We start from the raw sequence: 16,558 nt of genomic DNA, 5'->3' as shown, positions 1-16,558 counted from the left end.
GATGCACATACCTGAGGAAAAAATTAAAGAAAAAACTCTGGCTCCAAACAACCTGCTTTCTCCTTAAATAAGCAAGTAGACAGTGAATATAAAAGTGGCATTTTTGGTTTCAACGATGCAGGTGGTTGCTGTAATCTTCCATTTTGCTTTTTGTATGTAAATGTGACTTAGCATAAGCTGTCTGCATTAGTGAGGGCGGTACTGGATGCTGTAACAAAAACACCTTCTAATTTCCGGTGGCTTAACACAGTACCAGTTTATTTCTCACTCTGGCACCAGTCCAATGTCCTGATCAGAGGGTGGCCTCATTCCTCAAGGTGAGGCAGGGACCCAGGCTGCTTCTGTCTAGTGAGTCTACCATCCTTTGAGGCCTTGGAACCCTCTGCTTCTAGGGGGGCGAAGTGGGGAAGGCAGAACAGTTTTTAAACGTCCTCGCCTGGGTCCATCACTTTTGCTCATATTCCGTTAGAGAGAACTAGCCACATGGCCATGCCTGGATGCAAGGGAGGCTGGGAAATGTAGCACCCGCTGAGCAGCTGTCTACCAGCTCTCCTATAAAAGGAGACACATGAGTTTTTGGTGGGCGGCTAGCAATCTCCTGCCACAGTGAAAGATAAGCGTCTTCTTAGGTTGCTCTTTAATGCAAAATGTCTACCAGACAACATTCTTAAGTTAGAAGTGTCACGATCTCTGGTAACTCTCCAAAACCTCATCGCGAAAAATGGAAGACAAGTGTCAGCCAAAGCACAGGCATTCACTGGCGTGAGCTGGGATGTCAGGCAGCTTGGAACAGGGGTCTGAGCAAAGCCTTTGCGTCAGAGACTTGGGTTCAAACTCTGATTCAGGCAGTTGCTGGCTGCCTGACGATTTACCTTGACACTCAGTGCTCTCAGTAGCCCAATGGGGGTCCTAACACCCAAGTGCCAGTTGTATGATGACTAGAAGTAATACCTGTAAAGGTCCTGGAAGACAGTAGATAGTAGATGAATGATAACTGGCATTACTGTTACTGGTTTTCTGAGCAAAGATTTCTCAAGGAAGCGAACATACCTTCTTTATTATTTTTTTTTAATTTAAAAAGACTTTATTTATTTTTAGAGAGAAGGGGAGGGAGGGAGAAAGAGTGGGGGAGAAACATTGGCGTGTGAGAAAAACATCAACTGGTTGCCTCTTGGGCCCCTCTGACTGGGGACCTGGCCAGCAACCTGGGCATGTGCCCTGACTGGGAATCTAATAGGTGACCTTTTGGTTTGCAGGTGACCTTTCGGTTTGCAGGTGACCTTTTGGTTCACAGGCTGATGCTCAACTCACTGAGCCTCACCAGCCAGGGCATCTTCTTTCTTTTCAATTGCTTTGGAAATAGAAAGTGTAATACGCCTTACGTAGTATATGTTGTGGGACCACGAGGATGTCATACTTCTAGCTGCAGGTGTTACAACTGTCCCGGATCCAGAACGAAGCCAGAAATCAGCCTAAACAAGCAGTGTGATTAAACTGCTCATGTTTACCCGAATTCTAGTCGGAGCCCTGGAGGATGAAAACTAAGTATAATCGCCATGATTTATTGAGTGTGTATATTATATCCCTTAATGCTCACACCTACCCCACAGGACCTATTATTGTTACCACCACTAATAGCATCTATGTTATCACCATCCCCACTTTGCAGATGAGAGAACCAAGGCATAGAAGGGGAAAAGAATCGCCCAGGATCGTCAATTACTAGTGGTAGAACAGGGATTCGAACCCAAGCAGTCGGACTCCAGACTGCAAGCTCTATCTAAACCCAGGAGTCTGGGATTGGAGGGAAAGCTTTATCTATGGAAAACACTCGAATACAATGCATGATAACATTGTGCTGCATTGTGGTTCAGATTATAAATGCTATAGGAATGTCTGGAGAGGAATTCCCAGGGCTCGGGCAGGGGCAGGACTGTGTGCCAGGCATTGTACGGGGTGTTTCCATCCTTCCCATGTAAGGAGAAGCAGCACAGTGCCTGTGGAAGAGGAAGAGCTGGAGGTTTGGGACTGGATGGGTAGGGTTTAAAGCCAGGTGCGGCTATTTATATATAACCCACGTAATCTCAGGCAAGTTACTTAACCTTTCTGGTATGGTTTTCTCCATTGAAAACAGGGATCGCAACAACCACTCTAAAGGGTTTACTGTCATAAAATGGTACCAAACTGTGGTTGGTGCTATTCACTCAACAAATGCTGATGAAGTCCTATGTCCTTGTGAGCAACATTGTCAGCCAGAATAAGCTAGGTTACGTTGCTGTAACAAGCAATGCCCCCCAAACTTTGCTCACACTACATTTCCAATGCAGGTTAGCTGAGACTGCTCCGCCGCCTTTGCAGAGACCCAGACTGGCTGGAGGAGGCTCTGTCTCTGCATTTCCATGGTTGTCGAGACAGGCTTGCCAAGACTATACTTTCAGAATTGTCAAGACATGGGGATTTGCCCAGTGGATCTTAAAAGTTTCTACTCGAGAGCAATACTCTTACTCCATCACCCCAAACAAGGCATATGGCCACACCTAATTTCGAGAGGTTGGGGGTATAGATTCCTAACACATCCTAGGTGAGGGAAAGAACCAGAAATTATGTGGTGAACAGTTTTTTTTTAATGAGGTAAGTTTTTTTTTTAAGATTTTTATTTATTTTTAGAGAGGGAAGGGAGAGAGAAAGAGAGAGAGAGAAACATCAATGTGTGGTTGCTGGGGGTCACGGCCTGCAACCCAGGCATGTGCCCTGAGTGGTAATTGAACCCGTGACACTTTGGTTCGCAGCCCGCACTGAATCCACTGAGCTACGCCAGCCAGGGTGTAGTGAACAGTTTTAATGACTACAACAGACATAATCTACTTACCTGTAAAACAGATTGGTAATCCATAATTTAAGGAGAGGAAACTGAAGCTCTGAGAGGTTAAGTCACTTGACCAAGGTCACACAGCCTATTCACTGGGGAACCAGGCTCCATCCTTACGTGACTCACTCTAACTCTTTATTCTACATGCACAAGGTCTACGAGGTCTGTCCAGAAAAAGTCCAACCATTGTTAATATAACGAGGACGGTTTGCGTGACATGGGTATAAACTGGCAGCCTAGGAGAGTGGGCTGGAATGTGCGTGCACGAACAATGACGCCTTCACTATACTAGTCAGTGAGGGTGGTAGATGCTAATGAGTGGGCACGTGTACTGTGTGGCCATCGCATTCAAAATGACTGAGTGAGTAGAACAGTGAATTTGCATCAAATTTTGCATTAAGCTTGAACATTCCTCCCCAGAAACTATTCAGATGATTCAGAAGGCCGCAGCCATGGGCAACTGGTGACTGGCAGCTTCATCACAGCAATGCGTCTGCTCATGCATCACTGAGGTATCATTGTCTTACATATAATGTTTCCTGTATCTTCTTCAATAAATGCCTCTATTTTTCATATTACATGGCTGGATACTTTTGGACAGACCTTGTGCAGACTTTGCATCCAAGCAGACCAGAGTTGCAGGATGGAGGCAGGCAGGCACTGCAAATACGGAGGACAGAAAGGGAATGGAATAAACATGGCCTTTGTGTTTCTGTCATGCAACAACTAGTGTGCTCCTGGGGAAGGCAGGAAGGGGCAAAGGGGTTACATGGAGCTGCAGCCGAAGGGAAACGTGGACAGATGAGAGGACCAGGCACTGGACTGTGGCCAGCAGCAGGCATGGAAGATGGGATGACTGCCCTGTTTTAGGCCATTACCCTGGAAGCAGGCAGGGGGCTTGTGGAGAGACAAGCCATTGCAGCAGTCAGGGTAAGGTGATAGGGGCAGGCAGGAGTGAAGACAGCAGGAATGCAGGAGGGACGAACCCGAGAGCGGCAGAGGAAGGCCCAGCCCCCTTCGCTGGAGAAGAAGTCAAGAACCACCGGGAGATCTGCAGAACGTACCAGACATTCTTCATACCTCACTCTTCCTCTCCCTGTCTGCAATACCGCACCATTTATAAATTTTTTTTTCCCTAAGGCCTCCTTTTCTCTTGCTTTCTTCCTCATTTTTCCTTGCCTCTTGAAGAAGGGGTGCGTGTGCAGGCGCGTGCAGCTCTGCTGTGGTCGGAGGCCCTCTCTCTCTGACCTTCCGCTTTGGGGGGTACGGTCGCTGTTAGCATCTCCAGGATCTGGCCCTTTTAGTTAAAGGATAAGTCCCAAGGCCCAAGGGTTAAGAGGCCTGCAAGTCGCCTCCTGCTCAGCAGGCCCCGGGCCCAGCTCCATACGGGGACCCCGGTTAGCCCACCATCGGAGGCAGCCTTGGTAGGCAGGGTGAGCGCCCAGCTCCGTCCTGGCGCCTCTAGCGCCCCATCTCTTCCACGTCCCCAGCATTCCTCCTCTCCCAGGCGGCTGCGCGGGCCGGAGTCCTGGATGGTGACGGAGGACCGGCAGTCTGGCGGCGGGCCCCAGGTTCAGCCGCGGAGCCTCCCTTGCTCCTTTCTTTGGGGAGGTCGCGCGGACTAAGTCAAAGCCCTCTTCTTGGGGTTCTCCGGGGCGCGCAGCTGCCCCAGGTGGGTAGACCTCCCCCAGGCTGGCGAGGCTGGGGTGCCAGCCCAGGCGGGGCGAAGGGGTGCGCATGCGGCGGGAGTCGGGCCGTGACTCACCGCCTGTAACCTAACACCAGCCCTGCCTCCCCTCCCCCAGCCTCTTCCCCAGCTCCGGCTTGGAGGCCGCGGCAACACCTAAAAGAATGAAGGGGCGCCCGAGCCCGTGGCGCCCCCAGCCGGATCGCGAGCGGGCCCCGGCGGCCCCCGGCTCGGCGCACTCTCGGGTGCCGGGCCCCCGGGCTCGGCGAGCAGCCGCCACCCGGGCGCGAGCAAGAAGGGAGGGCGAGCGGCCGGAGCAGGAGGCGGCGGCGGTGGCAGCGTCGGCGGCAGTGGAGGGCCCGCGGTAGCTGCGGAGGACGAGCCCGGGGCGGGGGCGCCCGGGCTTGGAACCCCCGACCCCCGTCTCAGCCGAGCGAGGATAAAGCCCTCTGGCCGCTCCTGCAGCCTACACTGCGCGGCACAAAGGGCGAGCTGCGACACGCACCCATCCCCCTCTCAGCTAGGGGTGGCCCCAGGCCGGGGTGGCGGCAGTGAGGTGGGGGAAGCCGCCCCGCCCCTCGCTCCCCCTCCCCCGGGACCCGGCGAGCGCGCCGCCCCGCCCCCGCCCGTCTGCCCGTCCTCCAGGGGAGGGGTCGGGGGGCGCGGCGCCCACATAACACTCCCCCTATTGCGCTCGGAGCCACCCCTCTCCCCTCCCTCCTGCAAACACCACCGCCTCTCCTGCCACCGCCGCCACCTCGCCCGACGCTCCGCAGCTCGCCGCGGCTGGTGGGCGGTGCGCGGACCGTGCGCGCCGGGGGCGCCAGATGTGTAGTCCCCGCCGCCGCCAGTGACCCAGCCACAGCCCTAGCGGGATCCGGCCGCCTCCCCAATGCTGTGGGAGCGGTCCTGAGCGCACCCCGACTTCCTTCGGCGGGGACCCTGAAACCCAGAGCACTGTGCCGGGTCCTGCCCTTTCCATCACGCTCACCCCGAGTTTGGACATGGAGGGGGCCGCTGCGCCCGCACCCCGGGAAGGTCAAGACTTGGTGCCGGGGTCGCCGGGCTCTCCTCTGGAGGCGGTGGCGGGGGCGACTGCAGCCCCCGCAGCGGCGGCCCCGGAGCCGAGGAAGCCGCACGGGGTGAAGCGGCATCACCACAAGCACAACTTGAAGCATCGCTACGAGCTGCAGGAGACCCTGGGCAAAGGCACCTACGGCAAAGTCAAGAGGGCCACCGAGAGGTTTTCTGGCCGAGTGGTGAGTTGGGGAGACCCCAGGGGGCGCGGGCTAGACGCAGCTGGGGACCGAGGGCGCCAGGAGCTGGGAGATCTTGGGCGCTGAGGCTCTGTCGTCCGAGAGGGGGCTTCCCGGGAACCCCCAGACAGACTTCACTCTCCCCCCAGACTCCAAGCTCCCCGTGACTCAGGCGTGTTTCTCTCCTGAAACACTTGTTACATCCTGTCTGCGCATATTTTGGGGGTTTTTTATCCCAGCAGCAAAGTAGTGTTTATGATTTGCAAACACATTGCAACGTTGGGACCGCCGGGGTCTCCCTCGCGGGCGTGCATTCAGACCATGCCCTGGAATGCCTTATTGCTCTAACTCTAAACCAGACCCACGTCCTCTGCTTGGAGCCGGTCCCCCAAGTCCCCTGTCCTGCAGATGAATGCGACCCCTCCATCCTCCCACTTGTACTCTCTATCACCATGATGCTGCTGTCGCTGCAAAGGAGGGTTGGACTCCTGCCTGTTTTTCAGAGAGAAGGTTAGGGAGCAAAAGTAAAGGCTGCCACAGGCATGAGGGTTGTGACAGTTTGGCCTGGCTTCTGGGAGGACTGAAATGCCCAGGGCATGAGCAGACTCAATTACATTTCAGGTCCTGGCTGCAAGGCTACTCAATTGCTTTAGACGCCTGGCCCAGCTGCCCCACTCTGTGACAGCTGAAACCCTGCCAGGGTCCCAGTGCCATGTGCACAGCCCCCATAGAGCGCCCTGAGTGCCTTGGGGTCTCTAGGTTGGCACAACGTGGTTTGTTGTCATTTTCCTTTCTGCAGAACAGGCCCCTGAAATCCACACTGCTTGTGGCTAGAGGACTGGGCTCAAAGCGACTGACTGCTGCAGAAAGATTTTGTGTGGTGTGTGGCAGAAAATTAACAGGGTTCTTCGATTTGAAACATATCAGATGTATTTCAATCCCTTGAGCGCCAAAGACAGGAACTAATTTTGGGACTCCTTGCGTGCACTTTCGGGGGTGTTTTGTGGCCCCGGGTTGCCTGTAGACTTGACAGATGACCAGAGGGGAAAAAGCAAAATGAATCGTTGAATGAATTGGTAGGTTGATGTTGGTGTTTTTCTTTTGCATATGTGAGGGACTGTTCTATGACAAAAAAAATGGGGCACCAATCAGAAAGTTCAGCCCCTCAGTTCTCAAATATTTGGATGCCTGGACAACTCCCTCATTCTAGGCTTCACTGTTTGGGTTAATCCAACTTTATCCTATAGCTTAAAAAAAGGTATGTCGTAGGTTAATTGGAAATTGGAGACATCGTACATTATGTATTTTAAGCCATCTCCAATAAAATTCTATAGCCAGCAAGTAGTTTGAGAATTCACTCTGGGCAGGTGCCATTTTTGGAGGTTGAAAAATCTTTAAAGCAGAGGTCATTGTAAAGATGCCTTTGAGGAGCACACTTCCCGGTCTGTGGAAGAAGAGGCTGAGAAACGTGCGCTTCATTCATGCTTTTATTCTGAGGTGATATTCCCCAGGCTGGATGTTGAATAAGCAAAAGCTAAGCTTAGCTTCTTGCTCGTGTTGTCTTAATAGCTGTTGAAGAATCGCGCTGGGAAGTTGGAAAGTGGAATAATGAAAACCAGATGCGGTTGGAGCTGCAGGTTGAGGATGTGAGCTTGTGAGGGACAGAGTGGTAAGGGTGTGTCTGGGGGGGATCTGCGGGGGGGCGGGGGACACAGAAGTCTGACTGCCGGGGAGCTGCCGCTAATGGAAAGAATGGAATCTTGTGTTATGGCAGACACCTTTCCGAGCTTCACTGGAGCCTCCTGCCAGGCACTCGTCTGGCTGTCTGACCCACAGAGTAGGTTAGAGAGAGAGGGATTGCATCAGGAGAAGGGAGCCTGCCCTTCTCTTACGGTGGGTGTCTCCCTTTATTTGCAGAAACTCTGAACATTCCGTCGGGATTTAGTCGAGTACCCACTAGGGGGCGCCCTGAGAACGGAAGAGGCTCATTTCTCAGCCGCCAAGACTTCAGCCCTACTGTTATTATTGTCCAGCCCTAGTTCACTTTCCCATTGTGCTATTTATTTCAGCTCAATCTCTTATTTTACTCAAAAATTAATGCAAAGATTTTGAACCTGGTGGCAGGTCCAGACCCAGAAACTGGCAATCCCAAAACGGCTTCCCTCCTGGATAGATAATCTCACGTTAGCAAAAGCATCTGGTGAAAGAAAGCCTTGCATTAAATAGATGGGAAAGCTGTTGGGCGAGGTTGGGTGAAGGGAAGGCCTCCTTGGCCTCCAGTCCCGCCCCTGCTGAGCACACTGCTTGCAGATGGTGTAAGAACTTAAGTGAGAAACAGGAGTTGTCAGGTGGAAAATTCCCTGGGCCTGGCTGAACAGAAAATAAAACAAACATAAAAAAAAATTGGTCAGTAAGTTCTTCTTTGCCATACAGTGCTTTGTGACTCAGAATCTCTCAAGAGCAGCAAGAAATTTTCATTGAAACTGGGAGCTTCCCTCTGGCTCCAGGGATGCATTCAACAGCCACAACTTGCTTTTAAGGTACAGTTGAGGAGAACTGAGGAACCCTGTCTCGATTCTGCCTTTTTGATCTTCGGGGCGAATTCTGCAATGATGTTTTGTCTTCACTTGCAGCCGCACCTTTTAGAGCCCTTCTCCAGAGGCACAGTGGCTCTGAGCTGCTTTGCCAACAACGAGAGTGGGGCTGAAGTCAGGTGCCTGCTGTCAGGCTGTGTGAGATGCTGTGAAATCAGCGCTCCGGTGTCTGAGAAATGTTTAAAAACAAGAATGTTGTGGCTTTTAATGGCATGTCTGGAGGGCCTTCTGGATCGAAGAAAACACCACACAGCGGCGTGTTCTTCTATGTTCCGTGAAAAGCGGTCCCCAAAAGAGTTGCAGAATTGGGAAGTTGGAGTCGGCCAGACCAGCCTTCTGCGTGGTCCAGGCATCCTCCCAGTTTCAATCCCAAATGTGGTCTCAGTGCCCACTGCCTGAGCAAGTCCATGAGACAGGGACTCCAAGGGGCTGCTTCCAGAGAGTGACAGGACCGACACTGAGGCACCCTTGCAGAAAGGCTAAGAGCTTTGGCTTACATTTGAATCCTGACCCATTCCTTACTAGCTCTGTGATCTTGGGCAAGCTGTGTAGCTGTTCAAAACCTCAGCTTCCTCATCTGTAAAATGGGCAACTAATGGTACTGAGGTCATGGACTTGTGAGCATTGAGTAAAATTATCTATAGAAAGCCTCAAAAGGGGAGAAACTAGCTAATTTTAGTTCCCTTGTTTAGCAGATTCTTTTTTCTCACCTCACTTGAACTTTTTGATTAGTTTTAGAACTATCAGAAAGGCATAGATGCTTTGGACAGTTAGCCTTGTAGCGTCAAGAGAGAGAGGTAGAAGAAATAATCAACTCTTCAGGTTGATCAGGGGATGCTAGGGAAGTGTGCCCATAGGAAGCCAGTGCAGCCAGACTTCTGTAGGTTCCAAACGTATTTTTAAAGCTTTGAATTTAGACTTTATTCTGTAACTCTTGCTTTGCTACATTTTGGGGCAGGGCTGTCAAGTGGGCCCTGGGGCTCTAACACTGCGTGCTTTTTCTGTGAGCCTTCAGGCGGCATGAAATGTTGACAAAAATGGCAAAACCAAAGCCAACGTTTTGGGGAGAGGCGTCATGTGATCCCCTCACCGCCAAGGGCCAAATTCAGCTTTCCCTGAGCACCGTGTTATCTCTTGTCTGTGGGGTTGTGTAAGCAGGAGGAAAGGTCTGTGGGCGGGGCCTGGCACGGGAGAAGCGGGACCAGTGGGCAGAATGTGCTTCCAGGTCCCAGAGCGCCAGCTTCACTTGGCAGAGTTGCTGATTTGACCCAAAAGGGGTGTTTGAAGCATTGGCCCCACTATTCATAGCCTGGTCTTGGAAAACTGCAAATCGGAGGGGTGAATTAGCAGGCTGGTCCACTAAGCCAAGGTGTGTGTGGCTGTCACGTGCACAGTGGTGGAGGGGCCGCATGGCAGCTACCCTACCTCCTTGTCAGGGAGTGAGACAACCCCGTGGCCCAAGCTTCTCAGCCTGCAGGTGGGAAAAGGGAGGCACAGAAGCGTTAAGTGACTTTTCTGAGGTTGCACAGCTCGTAAGTGACTGAGTTGCGCCTAAGCAGCCCGATTCTTGATTTGGTATTATTCCACCATTCATTTAATAAATCTTTCCTAGAGCAAGAGACATGATTCTCACTCTTAAAGAGCTTATAATCGAGTAGCAAAGATGAAATGCACTTACAAATATTGAACTAATTCTGCTCAGTTCAACCAAGATTTATTACCATCTGCCATATGCTTCTCACCATGTTAAATGCCGGGACACAGACAAAGAACTTACCGTCTGGTGGAAGAGGCAGAACGAGCAGTTGCTAGGCTGTGGGCTCCCCTTCCACACAGGACTCCGTTATTCCAGGTGATTTTCACGGCGGAATGCAGTTCATTTCATTGGGGTTGATCCCGGCCGGGAACGCCCCCTCCCCGTGTTAGTCCTGGTGCTCTTATTGCTACCAGCTGATATTGGGGAGAGTCTGGGATGTGTCTACCCTACGGATATCTTCTCTGGTCCTCAGCAATGCTAAGAGGGATGCACTCTCTCTAGTTGGACCCGCTTCACAGATGGGGAAGTGACGCTTGAGGGAGGTGAAGGAACTTGCCCAGGCTCTCACAGCGAGACGGTGTCAAGCACGTCCGCCCGTTCTGCAATCTGTTGCCGCTAGAGAAGTGGAGAATCTCCCTTACGTGGTCCAGCTGGTCACCTCTGGGTTTGGGTGTGGTGCTTCGCTCCTGATGCCAGAAGACCAGCCCTGGGGCCATGGTTTTCCTGGCGGAGGGGCGGGGCGGGAGGGGGAGGATGGGGAGGGTTTTGTTGTTCTTCAGTAGGGAATACAGCGGAGGGGTCATGGCATGCTGCAGGATTAGGGACAATAAGTGCTGTTGAAGATGACCTTTGATTTGAGCTTCAGAAGACTGAAATATGGGGCATTCCGCCAGAGAGCCGACTCTAGGGTGAGCTGGCTGGACTGCTTGTAAATGCGGGGTTTGTGCTGGGACCCAGTGAGGGGGCTAGATGGATAAAATAGGATGGGATAATACTAATACATAGTGACAACAACAGCAGCTAATAGTTCTGGAGTGATTATAACATGCCAGGGACATGTAAAATGGTTTAACCCTCTTACCAAATTATGTAATGATCTCACTTTTCAGATGAAGAAACTGAGTCGCAGAGAGGTTCGCTAGCCTGCCAGAGGTCCCATGCAGCAGGAGAACTGTGGTTTGGACCCAGGGAGCATCCAAAACGCAGAGACCTTGACCATCTTCCCTCCCCTTGGGGGCTGGGTTCTGATTCACAGTGGGGCCCTGAGTCCATCAGTCTGGTGGGCTGGCTCGGAGCGGGGAGGCCAGCCTGGAGGTTTTCGTAAGGGCTGAGGTATGAGAAGATAAGAATCGGGCCGTGTCGGGGAGGAGAGATGTGTCTGCCTCTGGCAAACTAGCTGCGTGTCGAGCCACATGCCTGCTTTCGTGAGTCAGGTCAGGGAACTGTCCACCTGGACGTACACTGAGGTTTTTGTTGCTTAAGTATCCTGAGATTCTAGGAGCCCTGGGGGGGCCTCGGGAGGTCCGCCCGTTCACTTCCTTGCTCACAGACAGACATGCCCCCACACCACACGCCAGGTCTTCACGGTATCATTTCCTCCTGGGAAGCAGCGGGAGATAAGGGTTGAGTCAGGTGTCTTGTCCGCTCTGTGGGTAAGCCCCGACTCACTGTCTTGAACCTCCTAGCAATGCCTCGCATAGTGCCAGGCACATAGTAGGTCCTCCACAAAGGCTTGTAGAATGGAACTGAAGTCAATACTGACCCAGGTCATCGTCTCTGACCTCAAGGAGCTTTCCGATTGTTTGGGAAGAAGAGACAATGGCTGGAAATGAATGGCGGGTTACGTAGAAAAGTCTGCAAAGCCAGGCAGGCCCTCTCCTGCACAAATTCCCTTTCTTCTGTTTCATGTGCTCATGAGAGAGAGAGAGACAGAGACAGACAGACAGACAGAGACAGAGACGTCTACCCCGGGCTTGTCAGCCTCCTGGCCGTGCTTCCTGTCCTCAGTGGCTCCGGAGTCAGACAGCACGGTCTCATTTGTCTTTCCCACATGAAAGTCCCGGAGCATCTGTAAGTTATGATTTGTGAAGTATCTGCTTTAAAGAAGAATGCATTTATCATCGCACTGGCCCAGACGACACTGTGCAGTGCAGGAATGAGAAGATCCCAGGCCCCAGAAGGGGAGGGGCTGGCCAGATGACCCACCCGTGAAGGGCGTCTGGCTCTATTGATAAAATTCTCTGGAAACGGCCCAGGAGCAGCCAGATGTTGTCTCCACAGCGAGGTTCCCTGGTCAACTTTGCAATCGCACGTGAAACCAGCGCCGGGCAGTGCCACGCCTAGGTCCCCCAGGGGAGCGTGCACACGGGACCACACGACACCCGCACACGGGCCCCAGAGTAGAAGCAACTCCAGCGTCCACCAGCTGGCGAGTGGCTCAACTGTGGCATGTTTACTTTATTTCTGAATGGTATTTATGATCACTTCTATGGTTTCACTTGTGGAATATTTCTGGAACATTATTCAGGAATAAAATGAAATATCCAAACCCGCTACAGCCTGGGTGAACCTTGAAAACATGATGCTAAGTGAGAGAAGCCGGTCACAAAAGGTCATGCCTAATGTATGATTCCATTTCTCCGAGATGCCCAAACGAGGCAAATCCATCGAGACGGAAAGTGGGTTGGTTAGTGGTTGCCCAGGGCTGGGGGTGTGCTGGCAGCTGATGGGAGTGGCCGCCGCTGATGGGCGTGGGGCTTCTTTGGGGGGATTACAGTGTGGGAGAGTTGGTCGTGATGATGATCGCACACTTCTGGGAATACAGAAAAAGCCCTGACTTACGCATTTGAAGTGGGTGAATCCATGATATGTGAATTAGATGTCAGTAAGTCTGTTATAAAAGACAACTGTGGCTCAGGGAGGGTGTTGGGAAGAGGGGGTGGGGGTAGAAGCCCCAATCTATCAGGCCTCCAAGATTCCAGCTCGTGGGTCCACGGAACACGCACACACGCTCCATGTCAGAAGACGAAAGCCTTGTCCTGGTGGCCGTGGTCAAGAGAGAGTGCCCCGGAACCAGGCTGCCTGGGCCCCCATCCTGGCCCTCCCCTTGACAGCTGTGTGACCTTGGGCCTGGCACCTGTCTCTTGCACACCTGTCTCCTCCTCTGGGGCTCATGAGAGTTCTCCTTTCCTGGGTTGTTGAGAGGATTCCTGTGCTGTAGCTGAGCCTTCAGCCCTGTGCCTGGCCCACAGTAGGGGGGCAGGAAACACATCCAGGGCCATTACTAGCCTAAAAGGCGCATGTGCACAAATTAGAAAAAGGCCTTTTGCTCTAGGTGGGTGAGAATGTGAGAAGGCTCCTCTCGGGGCTGGAAGCAGCTCCCACCAGACGGGTGGCTCTGTGAGAACAGGGTGGGCTGGGTGCCTGTCACACGTGTCCCCATCCGAGCGATGGCTTTCGTCAGTGTTCTTATCAGAAACACGATATACTTTTCCTGTCGCTTTAGCAGGAAACTGGGTGCGTTTGATGCGTGCTTCCTGCAGTGCCCAGGACTGTGGCAGGTTCCAGAGGCTACGACAAGCCCTGCCGTTGAGATCTGAGCCGTTGGCTGGGGTGTGTAGTGAACAGACCCGGAGTTATCCACGCAAGGTGCGAGGGGGTATGTGAAGGAGGTGTGGAGGGAGACATCCGGGCAGTGGAGTCAGACAGGCTGGGGTTCAGAGTCCTCCCTGCTCCCTGGGAGCATGGTGACCTGGGCGAGCTGCCCGTTCCCTCCAAGCTTCTGTCTCCTCATCCAGAAAAACTCGGCTGCCGGCTACCAGGTGGGTTTGCCATGAAGAATGGGGTGTAGAAGCTTCCAAACGGGGCCTTGGAGCCTAGTGCATAGCAGGCTCTTGAGAAATAGAGCCAGCATTATTATGTTGGCGAGAAGTACCAGCATCAAGTACCTGGTGACATTCTTCTCTTAGATCGTGGTTCTTCATGCTCAGATCCCTCTCTTGGGCTGCCAGGGGGCCAAACTCCGAATTGTGCATGGTTTCTGAGGCTCCTGCCTGGGTCTCTGAATTCCCTGTTCCTTGCTCTTCTGTCTTGGACCCGTGTCTGTTCCCTTCGGAGCACACAAACTGTGCGGGTTTGATAACTTATCTACATGCACTTTGCCCTCGCCGCCCATTAGGAGGGAGACCCAGGCACGGTCTAACCAGTGCATCCTGGCCTGTAGCCTGGTGCCAGGCCTGTGGCACGTGGCCAGTGAGCACGAATGAATGAATGAACCACCATGTGAAGAGTACACCAGCAGTGCTGAGACGGGGTGTTCTGTGACGGTGGGAGGCAGTGGGGAAGGCGCCGCGGGAACTCCCTCCTCCTTCCCTGGGTCTCCGCTCTCCTCACCACCATGAGGACATCTGTGGGGACCTCTGCCTTGCCTGTTGCCTCCCGACTGCACGGGGGGCCCGGAGAGGAAGAGACAATCTGTTCCCCACCCTTAGAGGCTGCTCCCCAAAGCTCTGCGTCCTTGGGTTGCCTTCCTACTCCCCCGAGCCTCCAAGCTCCCTGCCGGAGAAACCCTGGCGATCAGCTAGCTCTGTAGCTAGCTCTGCAGAGTGGGCAAGCCTTAGATGCAAGATGCATTTGCAAGATCTTCAAAACCTTTTATCCCAGGGCTGTAAATCAAGCACTTTGAGAGCTGTAAACTGGCTGGAGTGCAGAGGTAATGTGTGTCTGGAACCAACACCCTCCTCATTTGCCCTTTCAACTGGAGAAAAGAATTCCACTTGTTTACTCTCATTAGAGATATTAAGAGGCAGCAAGAGGTTTCCAGCGGGAAGGTGCTAAGAGGCCTGTGGTGGGTCCCCCTCTGCACGCCCCCCCCCCCCCCCAGCAGAGGGGACTCGCGGTGTGCAAGCGGTTCTGGGTGTGCGCTGCGCGACTGGAATCCGTTTGGCCCCAGGGCAGTCTCCCAGTGAAAAGGGGGAGGCTGCTTCTCTGTCTGAGCCATTCCCTCCCCATTTCCTCCAGCTGACTCAAAAGCCACAAAGACAGCTGACGGCGGCAGATGAGAAGGAATCTTTTCTGGCTCTGGTCGTTTCACCTATGATTCACCCCAAGTGCCTCGGGACACTCAGATCCCAGCCTTCCGCAGGGTGGTGGAGGGGCAGTGGGCCGACTGGCCTCGGACTGTGAAAGGGTGCATGGGGTGGTCTGGAGCCAGGCTGCGTGGGTTTGACAGTGCCCACCCCCCCACCCTCCTGTGTAACCGTGGGATGGTCCGCCTGACTCAGTTTCCTCATCTGTGAAGTGGGAGCGGCTGTGAGGACAAAGGGGCTGTACGTCCAGTGCTCAGAATAGTGTGGGGCCCACAGCCAGTGTTCTCGGTGTGTCCTAGGGAGGCGCTGTCCGGGGAAGAGAAGGACCGGGTCCCCGCCGTCTGCACGCCAGCAGCCTGGGCACAGTGCGCCGCACGTAGTCGGTGCCCCATTGTTGAACCCCGCCCCCCCCCCCCCCCCCCGCTTCACCTGGAAACGGAGGGGCTGGGACGCATGTTCTCCAAAGTCCCTGCCCGGCTCGTAGGAAGAGACCCTGGGATTTGCCTAAAGGAACGGGTGCGATGCGGACTTCATTTCCTTGGGCCTGGGTTTCGGCGGAGGGACTCCTCGCCTGGGGGGTGGGGGCGGGGGTTGGCGGGATGTAGGGCTCTCAAGCCCTGCTGAGGTTGTTTGGTGCCTAGAAAGTCTCCGACGTGGAGGGTGGAGCCACGCCGGGGAGGACTTCTCGCCTTGCCAGCTCTCGGTCCTTTCGGGTCCTGTTCAGCTCTAGGCAGATACTGCCTTTTACACCATGCCTGGGAGATGGGTTCTGAACTAGGCCCTGTGTGAATTAGAAAATCCTCGCTTTCAAAGACCCTATCAGTTTTCTCATCTGTAAAATGGGGTGATGATGGTGGAACCCACCTCCTAGGATGTCCTAAGGATTTGGGGAGGGTGCTCTGAGAACAGTGCCTGACATGTGGACAGGTCTCAGTACCTGTTGACTGTTATTATCTGGGGTCGAGAGGAGGGCAAACTCCATGCCACTGGGTGGCCTGGAGGGATCTTTGCTCACTCCTCAGATACTTAGAGTGAGGGGGGCTTTGCTTTTGGTCCCCATGAAGCCAGAGCCCCGTGGTTGCCTCAGCCTTCAGCTGTGCCTCCGGGTCTTCCTGGAGACACCGTTTTTTTTTCTCCCAGTGGCTTTAGCAGTGATGGGGACCACTCAGCATCCCTCCGGCCTGGGTCCTTCATCCTGCTGCCAGGTGGGGTGGCGGCAACACTCAGAGGATGAGGAGAAGACTAGGGAGAGGTCCTGTCCCCAGGGTGGGCAGGAGGTGTTTTTGGAAGTCTCTTAAAAGGAAGAATAGGCTCACGAATATGACGTCTGTTGCATCCTTAAAGATGAAATCAACCCACTGATCAATCAGTCAATCAAACTCACCCGTATGGAGCGCTTTATACTTGCCAGGCCTGGGCATAAGCTCATTGCCTGTGTCGTCTCGCTGACTTTCTTGTCTGCGGCCTCAGACCTAGCCTATGAGAGATGCTGTCGCCACCCCACTTTGCCACAGAGGGCCACACTGTC

General features: G+C 53.5%; 1 protein-coding gene across 1 annotated transcript in view; it reads left to right on the top strand.

Moving 5' to 3' along the window:
* Positions 1–5,191: 5,191 nt before the first annotated feature.
* The window catches only part of NUAK1 (NUAK family kinase 1), a 72,756-nt gene continuing 61,389 nt past the window's right edge, over positions 5,192–16,558 (top strand). The window contains exon 1 of the mRNA XM_028532487.2: positions 5,192–5,815. Within this exon, the coding sequence (XP_028388288.1) occupies positions 5,561–5,815 (255 nt within the window). The 5' untranslated portion in view covers positions 5,192–5,560. The remainder of the gene's footprint in view (positions 5,816–16,558) is intronic.

This window comes from Phyllostomus discolor, chromosome 2 (assembly GCF_004126475.2).
Source record: "Phyllostomus discolor isolate MPI-MPIP mPhyDis1 chromosome 2, mPhyDis1.pri.v3, whole genome shotgun sequence".
NCBI classification, from domain to species: Eukaryota; Metazoa; Chordata; class Mammalia; order Chiroptera; family Phyllostomidae; genus Phyllostomus; species Phyllostomus discolor.
This window is presented reverse-complemented; position numbering and strand designations above follow the sequence as displayed.